The 23380-nt window shown below is 30.8% G+C and overlaps 3 protein-coding genes across 3 annotated transcripts; all 3 read right to left on the bottom strand.

Annotated features, from left to right (window-relative positions):
* Window positions 1–474: 474 nt before the first annotated feature.
* Window positions 475–2813, bottom strand: LOC114187414 (GDSL esterase/lipase LTL1-like). Its single transcript, XM_028075668.1, has 5 exons — window positions 2459–2813; window positions 2196–2326; window positions 1790–2032; window positions 1367–1619; window positions 475–942 (listed from the first exon to the last, which is right to left on the bottom strand). The coding sequence occupies exons 1-5, from the start codon at window positions 2703–2705 to the stop codon at window positions 707–709; spliced, it is 1110 nt and encodes a 369-aa protein (XP_027931469.1). The 5' UTR covers window positions 2706–2813; the 3' UTR covers window positions 475–706.
* Window positions 2814–8758: 5945 nt separating this feature from the next.
* On the bottom strand, window positions 8759–11154 carry LOC114187630 (GDSL esterase/lipase At5g33370-like). Its single transcript, XM_028075925.1, has 5 exons — window positions 10818–11154; window positions 10537–10664; window positions 10147–10389; window positions 9442–9694; window positions 8759–9192 (listed from the first exon to the last, which is right to left on the bottom strand). The coding sequence occupies exons 1-5, from the start codon at window positions 11056–11058 to the stop codon at window positions 8960–8962; spliced, it is 1098 nt and encodes a 365-aa protein (XP_027931726.1). The 5' UTR covers window positions 11059–11154; the 3' UTR covers window positions 8759–8959.
* A 4560-nt stretch (window positions 11155–15714) lies between these two features.
* On the bottom strand, window positions 15715–22225 carry LOC114187523 (GDSL esterase/lipase LTL1-like). The gene is made up of 5 exons (XM_028075791.1): window positions 21910–22225; window positions 21590–21717; window positions 21183–21425; window positions 18445–18697; window positions 15715–16344 (listed from the first exon to the last, which is right to left on the bottom strand). Exons 1-5 carry the CDS (start codon window positions 22163–22165, stop codon window positions 16112–16114), a joined length of 1113 nt encoding a protein of 370 aa, XP_027931592.1. The 5' UTR covers window positions 22166–22225; the 3' UTR covers window positions 15715–16111.
* Window positions 22226–23380: the final 1155 nt, after the last annotated feature.

Genomic DNA, 23380 nt, shown 5'->3' with positions numbered 1-23380 from the left:
TAGGTGGATTATTAAGAAATCAAATTTAGACATTGTGGGGGCAATAGAAAGACTAAAATGTTGTAAGCAATTGACCTTAAAATATAAAATTCCACCTAAACAAGATTGGCTTAATTTGTTGAGTTAGCATTTTGTCTCGTTCTCGGTTAGGTGCCATTTATAGGTGGACTGGTATATATCATTTCATGTCCAGTTCTAATAAGCGGAGAGCAAGGTAAAAGAAAAGAAAAATATTTTTGATAATTTATTTGATGACTTAACGATCGATTCTTTTAAAAAAATAATAATATATTAATTAATGATTCATACTAAATTAAGAAAAAAATAAAAATAAAAAGTAATGAATGAAATTATTGAATGACAGACAAAGACGACGGAAAAGGTTCAGATATAAACGATTTCTAAACTCAAACACAAGATTAAAACCATCGGCCAGATTCGCAAGAAAATATTGTATGAGAGACAAAGACGACGGAAAAGAAGGAATTATTGAAGATTAAAATTCACTCAATTATTGTGCGGTGTTTCTTTTCTACTTCCCAAGAGAAGGGCACAACATTACGAAATACTATTCACTGACACTCTATAACTTAATTGTAGATGCACCAAATTTCAATACATTTATCACAAACTATAAAAGGTAAACATTTTGCAAGACAGAAAAGATGAACGAGATTAATCCTTTAACTCCATGATGATGGATGTTCTAGTTCTTCTTGGAATCCATAGCCAAAATGGTGCTGAGATTCATTGGATACATATAATCTGAGGTTCCTGACAGTATCTGTTGGACGATAAACCCATTGGCCCTTTCTGATGGATGGAAAGGATCCCAAAACGCATAAACGCTACGATCAGGACACAAGTTCGATGCCACAGTGCATAATCCAATACCATTGAACCGTCCTTGACCGCAACATGCTACTTTTGATGTTACAAATCCTGCATGTTCATCCACCACTTTTCATATAACTTCTCATCTAAATCAACTTTTTTTAACTCTATGCAGCAAAGTAGGGTTAACAAAGAAAGAAAAAAAGGAAAAGGAAAGGGAAACTATTCTCCCCCACGTATGATTATGCATGGGACCAACCTTTATTAATGCCATCTACCTATATAACTTTATCCCCATTAAATACTCCCCTTGGTGTACGTGAGTTACGTGACTTTTTCAAAATACAAGTGATAAAATAATAGATGAGCTTTAACTAAACATTGCTACACATATATATATTTATTGTACATTTCACGTATTAATTTTAAGAAATTATGTGTTTCTTTCAAACAATCTGGCAGAAGTTTATTGCATATACCTACTCTACTCCATGGTTCATTAATGCATAAGCGTAATTAGTAGCATATTTACCATAGCGTTGAGGGTTACTGATGAAGTCAACGTGCATCTGTTGCGTGTTGACAGCAACAAAGACATCAGAACCAATTTCGCTGTTGAGTTCTCTGATTATCTGAACAAGTTGAGGGTTGAACAAGGACGCCGCACGCTGTAATTCAGCGGAGCATTCACCGTTTACGCTTCTCTGGGCCAATTCCGCCGGCACACAACCCAAAGGACCAGTTCCTGTCACCAACACCCTACGTGCTCCAATCTCGAATAGCCTCTGAAATATATATATATAACACCAAACATGTTCACTGATGTTGTTTTTATTATCATAATGAACCTTAATTACTTCAAACATGTACTGATAATACGTGTTTATTGTTTCATGTTGTTGACCATTGTGAGTAGAAAGACCTAGTAGCTACTAAAGAAAATTGATTTGCGTACCCTGAGAACTTTCTTATACTCAGAGATAATATACTTGACATAGTCCGGTAAATTGTATTGGCGTGATCTTGCGGAGTAAGGCACCAAGTAATAGTTATTGACGAAGTCATTGCCTCCAAGAGTGATGAGGACTAACGCTTGTTCTATTAAGCTTTGAGTCTGTTCAGGTCCTATAAGAGCACTCACCCTCTGCTGGTATTCCTCCCAGTACTGCAACTGTCTGAATATTCTGATTATGTTTACCTGAAAATTCAATACTGTAAATAATCTATCTGTATACACGTACCACTATATAGTCAATGCTTCCTTCGTTTTTTGTACATAAATAAGAATATCTGTATGTTTGAAAAATTGGACACTTTGAGCATGGATTTTCAACGCAGAAGAAGCAAGTGATGTGACTTACAAACTGGATTCCAGTGTCATTGAGAATTCCAATTCCAGCAGAAGCAAAGTTGGCACCGACAAGCAATCTTTCCCCGTTGAGCTCGGGATCTAAATATGGCAATGTGGATTCGCGCGCCCCAATAGCTTCACCTACACAAGAGCACATAAATAAAATATCAGAAAAATAACTAGTACATTATATTATACATGTACACACACACACAGTACTAGTACTAGTAAGATTGAAGCAATAATTAAGAAAAAGAAGTTTAAAAACGGAACTGATGAAGTCAGGAATGTTCCGGCCATTAGAGAAACGGCCAGTGGCTCTTCCGGTTGGGTAATCAATGCCATAAGGAGGAGAATCAGCACGAGCTGTAGTTGCCAAATAATTGTTGTTGCCATTATCTACAAGCGAGTCCCCGAACACAAAGAAGGCACGTTGTGCCTCTGCACCTCTCAAACCCAACAACATAGATATCCCCAAAACAACAATGTAACAACACGCAAGAGGCACAGAAGTAGCCATGGACGAGGAAGAAGGGAATATTATTGAACTGCAACTAGTGTCAGAGGTGTTCAGACACACACATATATATGTCTGTGGTGTCCGTGCATGGTGCAGAGAGGAATGAGGAAGAGGTGTTATATACTATGGAAAAGGTGAATGGCCCACGTAGCAAAAAGGTAGAACAGGTTGGAAATGATGGGTGTGAGGGAGAGACATGATGCATTAACGAAAACGAAACAGCCATGTGCTGAAGAAGCCCTCAATGAAGTAGTAGCTTTTGACCCTGTTTTTTGATGGGTGAAAGAAAGAAAGTACATGTAAATCTGTGCCTCATTAAGGACCAAAAACAACAACTGACAATTTCGTTACATTGCCCAGAACTGACACACATTTACCACTTCAATTATATCAAACTATCTTTGGCAGCATTTTGTATTTTGTACTCTACATGCATGTTTTTTTTCCTGTATGTACGGCCACACCAAGTTTCCTTATTTTTTACCACTCTCTTTGTTTTCGTCTAACAAGGAAAGAGAAGGAGTGCAAGATATTTTAATTTCACAGAGAACAGGATCCATACATTCTAATTAGCGAGTTAGTTATGTGGGGCGTTCAAATTAATTAATGCTCGTGAAAGGCAAAAAGGGACATACAAATTTCATTCCTTACAAAAAAAATACTTTTTTTTTCTGAGAAAAAACATGTCTCTCTAATTAGATAAAATGCATGTATATGTATAGAGAGAGAGACACTACACAGGAATATTATTAGAAAATATTTGTTAAGATGTGTATGTTCATGAACTGATGTCGTTGTTTGTGTCATTTAACCACTGATTCCTCCGACCATGGTTGTTGTCAACATCCTCTAATACAGCACTTTTGTTTAATTTTAATGCTATTAAAGTTCGTATATTTGAATTTGAATTATATATAGTTCTAGCATCACCTGTGACAGATTCAAACAAAGATCATGCTTTCAACAAATTTCATTATCTACATGCACTTTTGAATCCTACTTCATGTGTCTTTCATTGCAAAATTGATTTCGACTTCAGGTAATGTATAACACTATGCCCCATTATAATAATATTTTGTTCAAATTTATATCAACTTGATACTCTCTTCACTTTTTAACTGGTTAGTACTTTAATTTTTGTTGATTATTTTTTTTATCAAGATTTCACCTAAAAGAGTTTATTTAATATAACTTATTCTCAAATTAATTATTTACTTTAGTTAGTTTACTGAAAGAGATTTTAGAAAATAAATAGTAGCTGTTTTCTCACGTCCAGACCTATACTAATTCTGTACGTTATTAATCCTTTTATTTATTTTTTTCTTTTTCCACACTTTTTTTTTTCTTTTTACAATTTAGAAAAGTCTTTTCCATGTACATACATATGAAGCTATTTCCAATGGTCATCCAGCTGCCCCCATCAAATTTTACCTAATATTATCGACCAAATTCCTCCACTACTTCTTCATTTCAATCCACTTTTTTTCTTTCTCTCACACAACTAATAATTTATTTCTACCAATAAAAAAATAAATTAAGATATTTAATTAAATATAAATTAAATTATCCAAAAAACATTAATAAACAAAAATATAAAAACTATGGTATACAATTATGATATTTTACATATATTATAGTCACTTTTTTGTTTAATTAAATCTTTAGTACCTCATAAATTTTATTTGAATTTTTTCAATTGAGTCTCTATGAATTTTTTTTTATGTGAATAAGATAACGTGATTATTATTTTCTTCTTCTCATCTCCACTTACATGTTAATTCACTACTTTCCAGTTTAATCTTCTCTAATTGGTGATGAACACATTTTTTTTCTTTTTACAAGAATAAGTTTTCTCGTAAGTTAAAAGTGAATAGAAAAAATAAATGAATGAGTTAATTGATGGATGAAATGAGGAAGAAAAAAATGTTAAATCGCATAGAGGGCATACAAATTTATAAAAAAAAAATTTAATTAAACTTAATTGTTTCTAAATTTATCCTTATTTTTAGGGTTTCTAATTTTTTTTAATATTTAATTAAAAGAATATCATGTCATGTGATTTCAAAAAAACTATCAATACAAAATTATTTACAATATTTTGAAACGTGGTTTATTATTGGATGGCACAAATTATTCATTTCGGTTTGTGTTGATAAAAAAAAAATTAATCAATGTAAAATTGTAAATTAAAATTAATTCTGAGTAACTTTTGTTTCTTACGTTTGAAAAACAAATATAACAAATATTACAAAAATAAATCTTTAATAAAAAAAAAGTATTGTTTGAATCAATGAATAAAAATAGATTAATAAAAATAAAGCAAAAGGAAATACATAAACTAGAATTAAACTTCGAACTATGTGAAGGAAGCCAAACCTATTTCTCCTATTACTTTACTGCCAATATAGTACTTTTCCCCAATTAAAAATATTTTATTTCAATAACCAAACATCTTAACTTCGAATCAAATCAAATTTAACTTAGCTCACCCTAATTAATATAAGAGGACAAAACAAGAAGAAACTCGGCGGAGAATTCAAACTTTCAAATTCAAAATTATTTATTTTATTTTATGAAAAACTATGTACAATTACAGTTTAAAAAGTTTATGGATTAAAAAAAAATAGTAATTTAAATTTTTTTTCTCTCACTGTTTGATTTGGTGTTTGATGAAATCGAATGATTGAATCAACCAATAAAAAAGTATTTTTAGGATAATATCAATGATCTTTTATCGTACTGGTATAAGTAGATATAGGTGAAGTTCCCAAATCTACACGAGATTTCAAAGGGTTTCAGAATTAAATATGAACAGTTAATGTATTAGAATTTTCTTTAAATTAGATATAGTAAAACAATTGAAGTCACTTTAAATTCAATCAAACCAATTATAGCGTGGTATATAGCCAAACTCAGACCCTGATAGTCTTCTCAATTATTTGGAACACATTGATGAATCAGTAAAACACTGTTTTCATTACATATTTTATATGTATGTTTGCATATATGTGAATAGAGTGGACCAACGCAACGATAAAGTAAAAGCAGTTTTTAATACTTAAAATGACGTTTGGTGTAATAAATATAAAATGAAATTTGGGAAGAAAAAATAAATTCATCGCATATAAGTAGAAATTGAATAATTTTTAAGTTATTTAGTAGAAAACAAAGAATGCTTTTCTATTTGAGAGTAGAAATTATAAAGATTTTTTTAAAATAACATAAATATAAAAAAAAAAAATTTCTCCATATCAATCCAAAAACTTCTCCATTACAAATGAAAGGGAAAAAAATACGGAGAAGTTTTTAGGTGAAACTGGCATTAATCCCTACCATCTATCATATTCTGAATATCGTTTGCCATTATGTTTTACCTTCGTACATATTTTTTTTTCTCCATTTCTCGATCAAAATAAACAAGATCCACGAAAAATGGATGAGACGAATTTGGATTAGCAACCTATTTATCATTTATTAACAAAATTTAATTCCTCCATATTTACTTAAGTAATTCATTAACAATTATTTCATGAGTATCTATATGTTAAGAATTCGTCACATTATTTGACAAGTAATATATGAGATTATTTATATATAATTATTGAATCTATAACCTAGATTTTAGGGTCGAAAGTAACTTTTTTTACTTACAGGTGTGATCTTAGCAAACACATTCTATAATGAAATTCATGTTGCTGACTTTTGTCAAGAGAATTTTATCCTTACAAATTTACAATAGCAACGTACAATCCTAACATTATGCTAGGAAATTATTTTTGAATAGCATATAGTGAAATAATAATTCCATGGATTCACTCTAGCTATATTCATAGAGCACCAAGTTGAGTTTTTTGTGAATATTGATTTCAAGATTAACAAGTTCTTTTCTTGCTGTGTTTGGATATGTATAAGGGTTGGAGTACCAAATGCTCTGCAATCAATATAGTTCTTTGTTGATGATAAAAAATTCATATGAAAGATATAAATATATGGATAAATTATTTAAAAATAAAGTAGAAGAGTTGATGATGAGCTAGATTTTTAGAGAAGTAAAATATGGAATGAGTAGCACTAGGGAGTGATAAAGTGCAAAATTGAGTAGCCGCCATGATTTTTTTGAATATTTGTTGAGGAATTAAACAATAAAGTGATGATAAATGGTAATATATGATTAAAAATGAGAGTAAAGCATGAGCTGTATAGACATTTATAATACCAACAACTCTACACCTAATACCCTGGACATCACATAATTTGGCTGGAGAAACGGTTCAACTAACATCACAAAACTCTTAATTTCCTCTCTCTCTCTCTCTCTCTAACATCTCTCTCAACCAACATTGCAGCCTATTCAATTCCAACCAATTCAACTTCTAAAACTCTATCCCACTTCCTCAAAATCTATACCTACCTAGTAGTAACCAACTCATCACATATATATCACATGCCCATGCAATGCACCACCATCACATCATCATCATCATCATCATCATCATCATCATCATCATCATCATCATCATCATCATCATCATCATCTACACATTACAAAGAAATAGTAAATGCATTTGGGTTTTGGTTTAAAAAACATTCAAATGGAATTGAGATTAATTATTTTACTCCGTATAACGTATTTGGAGGCTGAGTTATTGTTACAACACATGAGTTAGCTAGGGCACCATGGCCCCTATATATTTATTTCACCATTGTTCATCACTTTTGAGGTTGGTGCACTCTTTAATGCATTACTGGGGATTTATACGTAAATTCACTTTTTTCTTCACTCCTCCTCATCCTCGATATCCTTTCTTGTGTTTTCCAGATCAGATATAAAACATATTTCATGTCAATAAGCTGGTTGAAAATATTAATTAAGATATTAAATTTTAAATTCATTTTTATTTCATGAGTAGAATCAAACTCGCCTTAAATTTCTAATATCTTTACATATATAAAAGATCACATGGTTTATTTTACTTAGATATCAATAGAACTGATATTTAAGATATTACATCAAAGTTTTGTCTTTTTCCTTTAGATATTTTCTCTGTATTATTTTTCATGATTAACTCACCATCATTTGGTTTTACATGTAAAACCAAGGTGATCCTTTCCCAGACAAGTCAAAGTCTGTGTTCTATTTATATGTTAGTTTGTGATGGATGGTGTAACTATTGTATTAAATAGCTTTTATAGTTCATACTCCAACATAATCCTTTTCCAATTCCTTTAACTTAAATAGGGGTGAAGAGAAGAATATATATACAGAAGCATATTTTTAATAACTCAGCTTTAATAAGGTTCATTATTAATTCTATCCATCTATCTACCATTTCTTTTTAGTAAAGTTTGGAACATTTGTTAATAATGAAATTTGCTGCTTAATAACGCGGTCTCGTACTCATTAACCGTTCAAATTTCGATAGTCCATAAAAATGTTTGTGACCAAAAAAATCAGTCATTTTCAGTTAACAACTAACATTGAAAAAAGAACCTTGTTGTATTCAAAACCTTACAAAAACATTCACTTTATCAACCAGAATACAAATACAAGGGACCAGTGGAGGAAACACTCTAATTAATTAATTAATAATTTTAACAATAACACTGATAATTCATTTGTAAAATCATTTAAAATACATTTTATTTTCCAAACTACTTGTTACGTTACACGATGGAAGACTTCACTGTACTTGTTCAAAATTTTGTGTTTTGAAAGAGGTGGTTGCCATTGCAAGAGGAAAAAATAGTTTATTTTGGTTATTAAAGAATCTAAATTATCTAATGTCATATAACCACCTTATCAAAACATAACTTCTCGATGATTATAATCATAATTCATAAATATATATATATAACCCAACAGCTTTTAAATCTAATTCAATTCCACAAAATCAGTTTATAAAGTGAGATTTACATATTATAAAATTATTTTATCTCTAGTCGAAGTAGAACCATAGTATATTTGTTTTCGTTTCTATCTAGGTTCAGAGAAAGTATTTCAGAAAAGAAAATTTAAAGTAATTAGATCCAGAGATAACACGAAGATAAAGGAATGATAGAGAAGAACTTAAATTTATTTGTGGTGAGACCAAAATTACTTCCAACAGAGAATAACAATCGGAGGAAGAAAGGAGCAGAAGATAAAACACACTACCTAGGGAATGATGATAAGAAGATCAAACAAACTTAGGTGGCACACATAGATATAACATCCTTTGACTTGTGGAGACATATTCAAATCGAAAAACGATGAATCAGGTCATGGAATCGAGGTCCATGATAGAGGTGAGATTCATGGGGTGCATGTATTCAGTGGTGCCTCTCAGAATCTGTTGGACTATGATTCTGTTTGCTTTCTCTGATGGATGGAATGGATCCCAGAACGCGTAAAGGTCTCTGTTTGGACACAGGTTTGAGGCTGGTGTGCACAGTCCAATCCCGTTGTATGGGCCTTGTCCACAACAAGCTATCTTCGACGTCACAAATCCTGCAGGCCCAAAACATTTCTAACGGGCTTATTGGGCTTCAATGTGGATTTCTTTTTAAGAAATTGATAATTTAAAAAGAAAATAACAAAAGCAACTTTTAAAAGCTACGTTGACTTTTAAAGGAACCTACTAAACAATGTCGTTTCCACATGCTATCTTTTCCAGGAACATGTAATTTAATTTGAAAGTTAAAAGGTGGTGTCTATAGTGTTGCATGCAGGGTGGTGCAGAAGCTATATTGATCATACCATAAGCTCGAGGGTTGGAAACGAAATCCATGTGCATGCGATAGGCATTAGCAGCAATGAAAACTTGGGAACCAACTTCTTCATTCAGTGCGTTTAACATTTCAACCAGTTGGGGATTGAACAATGCAGCAGCTCTCTGAAGTTCCACGTCGCAATCACCCGTTCTGCTTCTCATGGCTAATTCAGCTGGAACACACCCCATTGGTCCAGTACCCGTTACAAGAACTCTTCGAGTACCCAAATCATAAAGCCTCTGCATGTTTTCAACATACATGTGTTGATTAAATAATGAAGTAGATCAGAGAGAGATAAAATATCTAATATTTTGTGTCATTAATTGCTTGTGTTGTGCATTGAAGTATACGATGCTTGAAAGAGAGAAAACATATTTGGTATCCCTCACCAACCAAAAGATACCCACATGTCTTTTGTTTAATGCACATTCTTTCACACGGACCATAAGACTGGTGGTTACGTACGTACACCAATGCAGCAGAGCATTTTCGGAAACACGAATGACCCTTATTCTACGCTTCACAAATTCATGATGCATTTTGTCGTATGCATGATGATTTCCAATGCCGTGAATTCGTAAAATATTGCCAATATACCTTTTTTTCTATTATTATATATAAACTTCCAAAACAGCAACACAAAATGATTAATCATACTGTAACTGTTGTGTTTGGTGATGCATATACATACCCTCAGAACTTTGCGGTACTCAGAAACGAGATAGCGAACATAGTCTGGGAGAGAAAACTGGCGAGATCTTGCTGAATAGGGGACCAGGTAGTAATTGTTGACAAAGTCATTGCCTCCAAGAGTGATGAGAACGAGTGCTCTGTTTACTAGGTTTCTGGCTCCCTCAGCACCAATGTGTGCACTTAACCTTAGCTGATACTCCTGGAATAGCTTGAGTTGTTTGTAGATATGGATAATGTTCAACTGCCAAAACAATCATATACCAACCATACTATATATATCAGCTTTTGGAATACACGGTCACTGAAAGACTTTATACAAGTCACCCATTTATGCACTCTAAAAACACACCATGTTCCTCAATAATTTACAATTAATGTTGAAGCTTACAAATTGAATTCCCGTATCATTGAGAATGCCAATCCCAGCGGATGCAAAATTGGCACCAATCAGTAGCTTCTCTCCAACCAGTAAGGGGCTCAAATACGGCAGTGTAGGCTCTAGACCAAGTTCCAAACCTGCATGCAATTGATGTATGAATAAAGTAATAACACAAGCTTAGTTATGGTCATGCATGCAGATGATACATATACATATATAGAAACGTTAAGCACGAATGAACAAGTATATAGCATTGCTGATTTGATTATGCCAGATTAAGTGATTCATACTGATAAGGTCAGGGATGTTTAAGCCATTGGAGAAACGTCCAGTGGGAATGTGTGATGGGAAGTCAATGCCATAGGGTGGAGCGTCTGCTCTGGCTGTGGTTGCCAAGAAATCATTGTTGCCACTGTCCACCAGTGAATCACCAAAAACGAAGAAAGCCCTTGTTGGTTGAGCAGAAATAGAGCATGGTGCTACAACCAAGCTTATGATAGCACAAAAACCAAGCACCAAAAGATTATTCATGGCTGCAAAACAGGAGTGGAATGAGTTGTTTGTGTTGTGTAGATGTATGATTCTTAGTATCCTGAGTCGTGCTTTTCATCAAACACTTGGAAGAGCTATATATATATATATGCAAAGGTTGAGAGGTTGATTTATCTTACAAACCACATTCATAAATGTTTTGTTCTACCACCTCTTTAGATTTAAAGCAAACCGCCGAATCAAGAAGAAAGTACATCAAGTAATTGCTCTAGTGAGTGGTTTTAGCAGAAGCCAAAACCCTTCCTTCAATTTCAACATCCAAAACCAGCATATATAATTTCAAGCCGCGTATGTGGACAGAATTTAAAATATTGGCATTGTTTCCTACACAGTCACAAGCAAAAACCGAAGTTAAATATTTTCACCTCTGCTTTCTGGGCATAATGCTTGAGTAACTACGCAATTTATGTTATATGATATCCCCCGGTGTAAGTTCAACTTCCAAGAAGAAACTATCAAGTACATTTGCTTGCATAATTGCATAGCACAATGCACGACATTTATCAAAGTTGGCAGTTAACAAATTAATAGACCAACATGTTGGATGAGTAGAACTACGTTAATCAGCAATTAGGAAATTTCGTTCTGGGAAAAGTGTTAACAGTGGCTCATATGTTACTGCTTCTCTTAAACCCTAGGTCTGCGTTCCAGTAAAATGTCAGTAAAAATAATTTCGAGTAAAAATTTAGAATTTATGTGATTATATTTAGATACTTTTATTCTAATACCAGGAGTAACATCAATTATCCCTTAACGAAAATCAAATGTATCGGATTACAATTGAATCGTATATAGTATATAGATAGAAAGAGTTGTCTATATATGAAGTATAACTTTTAACTTAATCATGAGTACTTGATCCAACAGTTAATAGTAAATCATGGTATAAAAGTTTTGATTCATATAGCAAAAACAACCTAAATCAATTCATTAAAACCAATCATGAACGGTGTTTCAACACAATTCTATATCATATAATGTGAATCCGAACAGTTCTGTTTTGGAAAAAACCAATTTTTAGAATTAACTTTTCAATGAGAAAAAGAGTGGAATGAAACCCTGTCCACTTAATTTCACCCTGTTTGAGAAAATGTATTGGCAGTAAGAGAGAGGTGTAACTTTCTGGACTCTTTCCTTAGTGGGTAGCTTCTTACAGAGAAATGGAATAGAAATGTGGGACACTTATTAATGTTAGGATGAGAAAGTAGATAGTTAATACAGGGTAGATCCAAAAACCAGCTAAGATAAAAAAAAATGTTTTAAACAAAAACTATTTCAGGTAGATTGAATACTAGAGTTGTGTTATCCCATCTTTGTTGTCTAGCTAGTTCTGGAACTAAGATAGTAATAATCATGACCTAAATTTAAACAAAACTTACGTTAAGAAGTGGATTTAAATATAATTTAATCTTAAGATGAGATTTATGGTCATTTATATATTATAAACTCAACAAATAATAATAATAAACTTTTCGATACCAACAGGTACAATCAGCCTAACAAACAGTTAACAAAAATTATTGTTAAGAAATATATTTTAAATTTAATTTAATATATGAAATTTGTATTTATTTATATATTATAAACTTAACAAACAATAAATAACAATTTTTTTATAACAGTGGATATCGGTTTAATAAATAATAAATTTCAGTAAAATATGTTCAAACTCATGATTCAAATACCAAATTAGAAAGTAGACTTTAAACTTATCTTAATCTTACAAAATCGATTTATTAGGTCTCATAGTAATCGAATAGGAGATAATACAATAAACTCAACATACAGTAAATCTTCCTATAAAGAATGACACAATAAATCCGATAAACAATAAATTTGACTAGAATAAGTTCAAGTTCATATTATAAATATGTTAAGAATTGAACTTTAAGTTTAACTCAATCTCATAAATCTGATTTTTAAAATGAAATCTTCATTTACTTATATATTGAATACTCGTTTTATATCTTATCAATAAACCTTCCACCCGGATGGTTCATAGAATCAAGTATCGGCCATGTCGCTTTAGATGCATTATTGCAGTTCAGTCTAACGACAATCTCGTCAGAAGATCTTAAAGCGAAATCATAGTTGTTTTAAGCACCGGAAACTTAGGAAGATTATGAGAAATGTACGTATATAAAGGACAGAAAGAAGTTGTAACCCGAGAAATAAACATGTTTTTTTAGTATGGGCAAGATCTCATTAATGAATAATCGATGAAGTTTTTCTGTTAAACTTTACTATCACTCGTATCTTTGTTGATTTAGAACTAAAACATCAAATGATCAAATGATACTATTTATGTGTGCGCATTTGAGCTAAACAAAGCATAAAGAAAAACAGGTTGTGTTTTTCCCAAATAAGGATTGGATTATGGGTGAGCACGAAAAACAAACACATGTCCACGTGATTCACATAAATAGGGTGGCGTTTTGGTCTCAGCTACCCCCATCCAGCATCACCAGTTTTAGATTATTTCCCTTCACAAAGAGGCTTCCATTTTTCTGCGGTGTTTCACAGTAAATTCTTCTAAGATAATTTTACGAATTTTAACCTTAAGAATGTTATACTATATGACGAATTACTGTGTATGCCGAAGATATTGACTTTATAAGATTGAATTAAATTTAAAAAAGTTATCGAGATGACAGATTTCCACTTTTTTATACGGTGTTTTACGGTTAAATTCTTTTAAAATAATTTTACTAATTCTAATCATGTTATATTATATGACAAATGTTACAGATATCATATAAGTAAAGATAGAATGATTATATAAACAGAGGCCTCATTCTAATTAAATTAAAGATTAAATATGTCTTTATCCCTTAACTTTCCGTGAATTTTTGAATTAATTTATTTCGAAATTTTGGATCAATTTAATTATTCATTTTTTAAAATAGGTGAATTTAGTCATTTTAATAAAATTTTGTTAGGTTTATTTGATGTTTTATACGCATTTCAGGATTGTATTTGAGTTGTTTATATTGTTTGACACATTTTTGTTTTAATGTTAAGTCAAATACTATTATGAAATGCGCTTGAAATGTCAAATAAACTTAACAAAATTTGATTAAAATGACTAAATCCACGTATTTCAAAATATAAAAGATTAAATTGGTCCTGAATTTCGAAATGGTCTAATTCTAAAATTCACTGAAAGTTAAGGACCAAAAATATATTTAACCCTTAAATTTATAAAAAAAAATCAATTTTTATGAATAAAAATATATATTTTACGAAAGTCGTAATTGGTTTTCCATCGCATAAGAGTCAAATTCTCTTAGGAGTGTGAAAAAAGTAAAAAAGTAGCTGATTAAAATGGCTATAGTATTAAAATTTAAAGTAAAAGAGCTAAATTAAACGACATTTTTAGTTTAATTTTTACAATAATTTACTGAACTATTTAAAATATTATGAAAAAATATATATATAATCATATACAACTCAAATAAAATTTCGAATATTTGATATTAGTTTATTAGATAAGAATATATATATATTGGTGTTAAATGAATTCATATACAACTTTAAGTTCAAATATATATATATATATATATATATATATATATATATATATAGAGAGAGAGAGAGAGAGAGAGAGAGAGAGAGATAATTAACCTAAGAAATAGTTCACGCGGTTCAGTTTTATTTTAACTATGTTTTATATAGTTTAATTCAGTTTAATCATTACACAATTTAATTCAGTTCAAGTCATTAATTTCTAGTATTCTACTAGTCGAAATTATATAATCTACATTGCTTTTTACTTTCTTTCTTTTTTATCCTTTTTCAGCGTTTAGCCTATTAAGGAAATGATATGTTTCTTGAACTGATAATTTTGTCTTAGTTGATCATAACAATTTTGCTGAGAAAAAGTGATACATTTATTGAAGCATCAAATTCTATTTTTTTTTAATTGAAATTACTTTTTACATAAAAAATATTTAAATGAACAACTAAACAGAGTTTAATTCAGTTTTATAAAGCTATTTCATAATTTAATTTTCTTTTTAAAACTAAACTATCAACCGTCGTACTTCTCCTCTCCATGTTGAGGAATATTAAGTATTGTGTCATGTTTTTCATAAGACAATACTAATAACTTTATTATTTATATTTTTATCGTTTATGTAATCTTTAATTAACTTACAAGATGACACTAATTATGTTTTAATTAATACTGTTATCTATCTCTTATTCTTTTATTAGTTTTTTTTTTTTTTTAACTTAGGAAAAGAATAAAATAAGAAATATTATATTTCTTACCTTTTGGAAAGAATTTTAAGCCAAACATATTACTATACATCAATTAATACTATATTAAGATAATCCAGGATATATATCACTTTTATGACACTGGGCCAAATAATTATGTTTCCAATGCTCCTCTTAAATTTGGAAGTTATTATACAGAGCATATAAACCATATTTTTTATATATTTATATTTATTGAACTATAAACTCGCATTTAAATGTGTCCTTCTGCACACCATTTTTTTTTAATTGTTGTTTTTTGTAGACAAACTAATTCAAATGGATTCCAAAAAAAAAAGGTTTACATTTAGAAAACTCAAGGTATCAAGCAATTATTTTTGTGGATGTTTATTGCAAATAAAGCCTTGCAATGAATTGAAGAAAGTGCAATATGTAATTTAAGTTAAAGTTTGCATGGAATAGTTTTGTGAAGTGGTAGTGGTAGTACATTATAGATACCTAAGTTTATTACACTATAAGTTTGAAGCCCATATATGTTTTGGGCTTATCCTCTACCCACAAATTATCTAAACCCAAAACGATAAATGGGCAATAAGATACAAACCCTAAACTGGGACGTTCAATAACAAACCATGGAGTTTCCTTCTATTTTTCTCCCTTCAAATGAGGCCTTGGAGAGAGAAAATGCTACGAATCCCATGGCATCAAATAATGTGTAACAATACAGCTTAAACAATGAAATATATAGCACAAAATGTAATGCAGAATGTGTGTGACAATCCTAGGTAGAAGAAGAAGAAGAAGATGATAATTAGGTCCTTGAATCCAAGTGCATAATGGTACTGAGATTCATTGGGTTCATGTATTTGGTGTCTCCAATCATGAATGTTTCCACAATTAATCTGTTTGCTCTCTCACTTGGATGAAAAGGGTCCCAAAATGCATACACATTCCTGTTTGGACACAGGTTAGACACTGGAGTACACAGTCCAATCCCATTGAATCGTCCTTGCCCACAGCATGCAACTTTTGAGGTGATAAAACCTGCATTTCAATATTCATGCTTTCAGATTCATTATCCATAGTTACTGAACCCATACAAAGTGTTACTTCATGCTTCTTCTGAGAACAATATCAGTATTCTGGCACTGCTCCAGATATTATTCTCCGACACTGCTCATGATCAGTACATAACAAATTTTCTAATCTTTTACTTTATAAGTTCGGTCAAGAGGGGAAAAAGAACTCTATAAAGAAGGAAATACACCGCCCAGAATATGAGTTATTATGTGAAAATGAAACAATCATTTTACTCTTACAATTGTTATCTGAATTACCTGTACATGGACCATAATCCTTTTAAGTGTTTGCATGTTTTTACTTGATCAGAATTTAACTATGAATCTAAGTCCTATATCGATAGAAATAAAAAAGTAAAATACTATATAAAAATGAAGATCCATAAATTCATTATCTTAAGATTTTAAGTTGAGAGTGATGTTAATCTTTTATATAATTAGACTCAGATCTTATAGATCTCATTAATATTATATCTCTCATAATAAACCTTCGAGAGACCTAAAACTCGTAAAATATAACACTTACGTTACCCGATGCGCGCATCAGAGTTTAATTTCGGATATTGTTTTAGTATATAAAAAGTTCAGATAAATTTTCTGAAGTGGTATTTTTTATTTAAATAAAATAAATTTCTTTTAACAAACAATTTTTATTCTATATTCCTGTATTTTTTAAAAACATTATTATTATTATTATTTATTATTATTAATTAATTTTGGAAAGAGAAAACAGCAAAACAAGTCAGGCCCAGACCACTTCAAAAGTCATCTAATTTGGGCCCCTTATGGTCCCAACAAATAACTGCATGTTATGCAGTTTTTGATCCAATGTTTATGTTTATAAATACCTTTTCATTTTGTCTATTTTAAGAAAAAAATGTATTTTTACGATATATTAGCATAATATTAAATTATATTAATTTTTGTAACTAATTTTCTGTAAATATGCACATTTTTCTTATTAATTTTAACTCACGTTTAAATTTCATGTATAGATTAAATCAGAACTAAGACGCGACTACATTTGTAGCATTTCAACATATAGTTAGTACCACCAATATTAGTTTAACTTTTGATATTTTCTTATATACACTCTCGTGTTAAAAAGTTTTACTCCTTTAACAAGTGCTCTAAAGCTTGCTTTTTTGAAAAATAATGACGTGACGTTGCATAATTAGTTCAATGACATTATAAAACATTTTACAATAATGATACTTTCAAATTAATTTCTACAAAAGTTATTATCAAGCACGGCTAATATTAAGTAAACTAAAACTATATTACCATGAATCCTTGACTTATACAATAAAATTGCAATAATGATTCATGTTTACATTTAAATTTTAATATTAACTACTAATGAAAATATTTCTAAGATCTAATTTTTGCGCTTTCGGGAGCTATATAGTTTCTCTTTTGCCAATTATCTTATATTTTTTCTAAAGGAAACTTAGATTCAAATTCAAAACTTAATATTGGGATAAGAATATCTCTATAGTCATACATACGATCATAAAATTAACATAAATATCTTACAAAATTATACATTCTCTTAAAATAAGCAATCTTATAATTGTTTAAAAACAACAATAATGTATTAATATTTCGGGTAATTTTGTTTTTAAGTTTTGAAATATTAGTATAATGTACTCATAGCTTACTAATTGCTACTCTAAATCATTAAGCCAACCATTACACGTAGAAATAACTTTTAGAAAAATGGATAATGTTTTTTTAAAAAGAAAAAAAAAAGTCAGTTTGGCTATTAATGTATACCTAAATTAAATCGTAAAAATGATTTGGTTATAAATTTCTCACTCACATCTAAACCAGCACATGTATATATAAGACAATGATATTTTGACTACTAAATTTTGAAAACTTTCTCTTATAATATGATGTATCATTTTTTAAGTGGTTTTAAAATATTGAGAATGAAAAAACAAAAAAAATGAAAAATCACTTAAAAAATACCTCGAAGATTATAAAAGAAAATTTTTAAAATTTAGTAGTCAAAAAATCATTTTCCATAATAATAATAGAAAGAGAAAGTTTTTGTTCATACCGTATGCTTGTGGGTTACTGATAAAATCCATATTGGATGCGAAGGCATTGGCTGAAATGAAGATAACTGAACCAATTTCAGAGTTAAGTTGATTCACCAACTGCACCAGTTGCGGGTTGAATAATGCAGAAGCTTGTTGCAGATCTGCTGCACACTCCCCATTTCTGCTATGCTGTGCTAATTCTGCAGGTACGCAACCTAATGGCCCCGTTCCTGTCACCAAAACTCGTCTTGCTCCCAATTCATAAAGCCTCTGCATGCATCGTACACAACTTAGAAATTAAGTTGAGATCGAAGTTTCACGTCGGATAAAAATGAGTAAAACGACTAATATATAAAGAGAAACACTTATAAACTCGTTATTTTAAGTAAGATCATTATAATCTTTAGGTCAAAATTGATTTCCTGATCTATTAATTGGTACCGAATTTTCATATGTTTCCTAAAAGAACACAAGAAACAATCATTATTATTACGCGAACAACCTAAAATATACTAATACTACCTACAAGTAATGGTCCTATATCTACAACCATTTATTTATTGCTGCTCAACAGTGCCCATATGCCTATACTTCAAAAAGACTAGGTGCAGGACAGAGATCACGAGTTATGACACATTAATTCTACATTTATAGTACCTTACCCCACATGCTTCTTACATCAATGTTTATAAATCGGTAGAATGAGTCAATAATGTTCAATGGCTTCAGCAACCCCTCATACCATACCATAACTCAACTTATTGCTTCCCACAACCACACATATACATCATCAAATTATTCACTGCTGAAGTCTAACACAAGTTAAGTCCACTCGGATAAATATTATATACACATATATTTCACTTTTTTAATTTGAGATTCGATTTTTTTGAGACTATATATTGTGTTGAATCATTTACTTTACTTTGACATTATGCATCTTTGACACCAGGTCTTGTCCTTGTCCAATTTATGTGTGTATTATTTTTTTCTGAGACACAATTAATCAACATGTCTTGTATTACTCAAGAACGTACAAACGTTATATTATACTAGTACTACAAATGAATGCTAGCAGATATCTTTTAGGTGTGATGGTTTAAAAGCGTAGTAAACTTCTACACTTTCAAACAATGTATTCTAAATAGGATAATCATACTATAACTTTCATTTTTGACTCTCATTCTTTACTTTCTAACTTGATTTAGTGTGAATTATTGATTAATGTAACACTATTTTTTCTTTTGAAAGAATCAATAATCACACTAAGTCACGTGAAGGAGTAAGGGATGAAAGTCAAAAAATGGAAGTCAAAATATAATTCTTTTTAAATAATATTGTTGTAAGGTAAATTTGTAAATGAATGTGATGAAAAAAACATTTCATTAAAATTTAAATGAAAAATTATACTATAATAACTAAATTTTGACAAATTTTTTTTTACAATCGGAGTTGTTTATTTTTTCATTTTTTTATATTTCAAATCTATTTAAGATATGATAACTCAGGTCGTAAGATAAAGTTGTCAAAATTTAGTTGTTGTAGTATCTATATTCAATTTAAATAATAGAAAGAGATGTGGTAAAGAGTGGAAATGGGAAGTTAGTGTCACTTTTATCAGAAGAGGGCTTCCTACATATATTATTATCATAACGTAACAATCACTCTCACTGGATGAATAAAAAATAAATAAAACATGAAAATGTCATTTTCTCAATAATCAACGATGGCCACGATTTTGTTCCGTTTTAATTTTTTTTTTAAAAATACTATACAGACCTTATTTTAAAAAATAAAAAAACTTTATTAACAATACAAAATTAATTAAAATAAAACGCACCCTTAAGTTGAGCATGTAGATAGATGAAAAATCCTTACGGTGACCATAGAAGAGAAAGGAGCGAAAACACATCAAAGTGCTCGCATATGAAAAGAAAAACTACTACAAAGACTATATAAGGGTTTAACGTTGTTTCAATTCGAATAACATATCTGTAACAAAATTATGTTCATGTTATTTTTTTATAGCCGTTTATAGTCATAAAAACACAATTGAAAAGGAATTATTTTATTTGCAAATACTTAAATTAAGATAGTATTAGAAAAAAAAACTAAAAATAAATAAATAAAGAAAACACACTCTAACTTGTGCTCTCTTCTTTGGGAGAAAATTACAAGATTTAAAGTGGAAATAACATATTTAATCATGATATCTAATCATTATATATATATATATATGAGGTGCAATAATAATATATAAATGAAAGTGTGAATATAATTTTTGAAACCAGAGGTTGAAATAAATATATAAAATAACTTATTAATATATATATATATATATATATATATATATATATATGAAAATATGTTATAAAAAACTTTTGTTAACCATATTGAATTAGTTATGTATCTATCGATCACAAATATTTAGGTTCATGTTTAAAATGTTGGAGTCTCGGTGTGAGAATATACATTGAGTGAAAAACCTAAAAGGACACTTCTTAAATTAAAGATGACATATGTTAAATACCAACTAGTTGAAACAAAACAAAATAATTAATTATATATGAAAAATGAGCATGACTTTGTCCCCATTGTAAACTACACCTTTGGATCGTGTAGGTTCAATCATGGAAGTTGTGTATATGATTTTAACATGCATGACGTAGCTTTGATAGGTGTTAATGATCGAAATTATAAAAAGGATAATGGTTATAATAATACTATAATAAGAGGAACAGAAGAGAATATATACCACAAGAATTTTGCGATATTCGGAAATAAGGTATACGACATAGTCCGGGAGTGCAAATTGACGTGATCTTGCAGAAAATGGCACCAGGAAATAGTTGTTAACAAAATCATTGCCACCTAATGTTATGAGCACCAGTGCCTGGTTCACAAGTCGTTGAGCCTGTTCTGCTCCAATTAGTGCACTCACCCTCTGTTGATACTGTTCAAAGTATTGTAATTGTCTGCTGATTCGGATTATGTTTATCTGCAAAACATATATACCAAAAGGATGATTCATTAATCATTATTAACATAGATTCCAGAACTGGTTTTGAAAATTTATATGATTTTCAGCAAAAGTTCTGTCAAAGTGTAAAAAAATGGTTGAAATGAACGAGAGAGAAAAAAAACGTTGGCATGTTGGCTTACAAACTGAATTCCAGTGTCATTGAGAATTCCTATTCCAGCAGAAGCAAAATTGGCCCCGACGAGTAGCCTCTCTCCATCGAGCGCAGGACTCAGATACGGCAACGTGGGTTCCGACCCAATTCGCTCACCTATTTGCACCACACACTTCTCATAAGCATATTAATTATGCAGCACTAACACTAAGAGGAACAATAAATGTAGCTTAATTAGGTTATCAAATAATCAAGAGTTTCAGAACATAACAGAACAAAAAAAAACATAGAGTGATTGAAAGCTACTGAAAGAACTAATAAGAACAGCGACATGATTAGGGACCCAACTGATAATGTCCGGAATATTGAGGCCGTTGGAGAATCGACCAGTTGCCCTGTGAGTGGGATAGTCAATGCCGTAAGGGTATGCGTCGGCACGAGCAGTGGTGAGTAGGTAGTTATTGTTGCCGTTATCAACCAACGAATCGCCGAAAACAAAAAACGCTCGAGCCTCGGCTTGTGGAACAACAACAACGTTGTTCCATGTGATTAACACAAGCAACAAACATAGGAACATAGAAGAACCAAAAACGCTTTGGTCCATGTTGGTGGTGTAATGGTAAATGGTGGGTTTAAGTTTAACACTGAACTGAGTATGAAGAAAGTAATAAGTTTGGGGGTAGGTTTATATAGAGGTCAGTGGCTGTGATATTTGATGTGGTGAATTAAATAGCTTCTGCTACCACAAGCAGATGGAGATAACGCTCGTAATAAAGAGAGGCCTATCAATTTTCTATTTTGAATTCAATTCTATGTACCATAGTTCATGTGCGTTAAATGCATCATAACCGGCTTACAGCTAGATGTGTCTTTTCTACCCTCTTTTTTTTCTTTCGTGGATTTTATTTCTTCCATCTCTGAGAATATTTTACATTTATTGCCTTTTACCTAAGTGTTCTGTTTTCCAACTATTTCAAAGGGGAGGTCAATTAATTTTATTGGTAGCATGAGTATGTTATAGAAGAACAGGTGAAAGTCCAGAGTTGCCATTATGGATATGTATGAGAAAAAGAAGAGAAATGGTACTTACTATTATCATGTGTGTTGAAAGAAAAATACTTGAATCTACCACATTGAAGCCTCTTCAATATTTGGTCACTCTTGTTCCCAGTTTTCCCTACCCGGTTAGTCTGTATATGGATGGATCCTGCAGAAAAGGGTTAATAAATAACACTCCATGTGCACCATATATACACCTTCTTTCTCACCACCACCTTCAAAGATTTATACACCTACGACCAGGTTCGCAATTAATGCCCCTGTGCTAAAACATCAATTTTTTTGTTGCTATACCAGTGAAACTATCAGCAATTTCTACAATAAGGTTTAACCAACCTGAACTACTACACTTTTTTTTTTTTATATTAAGTAGGATGAAGTTTGCATCCACTCATTCTCTTTATTCTCTTTAATCGTTTTGTCTCGAGGTAACCTGAAACTTCCAACCCTTCATACAAGTATATAGAGTTCAGAGTAATTTATAGAGCTTGTAGAGATGTCAAACAAAGTAATTTATAGAGTTTGTAGACATATGTGAAAATAAGCTGACTCGGCTCACACGAGTTGACTCGTTACGAGTCGGGTTAAAAATGAGTGAACGCAACCTAACTCACTTTTTGGTGAATAAGGAATCTTATCATTCAGCTCAATCCACCATGGGTTAGCTCAATCCATCATGGGTTGGTGGATTAAGTGACTTGGCTCACCAAACCACATAGCAAAATTATTTATTTATTTATTTTTAAATATTCAAATATTT

This window comes from Vigna unguiculata, chromosome 6, assembly GCF_004118075.2.
Source record: "Vigna unguiculata cultivar IT97K-499-35 chromosome 6, ASM411807v1, whole genome shotgun sequence".
NCBI lineage: Eukaryota > Viridiplantae > Streptophyta > Magnoliopsida > Fabales > Fabaceae > Vigna > Vigna unguiculata.
Note: the sequence above shows the minus strand (reverse complement) of the source record. Positions and strands in the feature narration are given on the sequence as shown.

Excerpts from the sequence above, each read along its gene's own strand:
- LOC114187523 (XM_028075791.1), bottom strand. The coding sequence starts at position 22,165 with ATGGACCAAAGCGTTTTTGGTTCTTCTATGTTCCTATGTTTGTTGCTT. Across the intron at positions 18,698-21,182 it reads AATATCGCAAAATTCTTGTG|AGGCTTTATGAATTGGGAGC; the intron begins GTATATATTCTC and ends CGATGCATGCAG. Across the intron at positions 16,345-18,444 it reads CAGTAACCCACAAGCATACG|GTTTTATCACCTCAAAAGTT; the intron begins GTATGAACAAAA and ends ATTGAAATGCAG.
- LOC114187630 (XM_028075925.1), bottom strand. The coding sequence starts at position 11,058 with ATGAATAATCTTTTGGTGCTTGGTTTTTGTGCTATCATAAGCTTGGTT. Across the intron at positions 10,665-10,817 it reads AAACATCCCTGACCTTATCA|GTTTGGAACTTGGTCTAGAG; the intron begins GTATGAATCACT and ends AATTGCATGCAG. Across the intron at positions 9,695-10,146 it reads AGTACCGCAAAGTTCTGAGG|AGGCTTTATGATTTGGGTAC; the intron begins GTATGTATATGC and ends GAAAACATGCAG.
- LOC114187414 (XM_028075668.1), bottom strand. The coding sequence starts at position 2,705 with ATGGCTACTTCTGTGCCTCTTGCGTGTTGTTACATTGTTGTTTTGGGG. Across the intron at positions 2,033-2,195 it reads ATGACACTGGAATCCAGTTT|GTAAACATAATCAGAATATT; the intron begins GTAAGTCACATC and ends TTGAATTTTCAG. Across the intron at positions 1,620-1,789 it reads AGTATAAGAAAGTTCTCAGG|AGGCTATTCGAGATTGGAGC; the intron begins GTACGCAAATCA and ends TATATATTTCAG.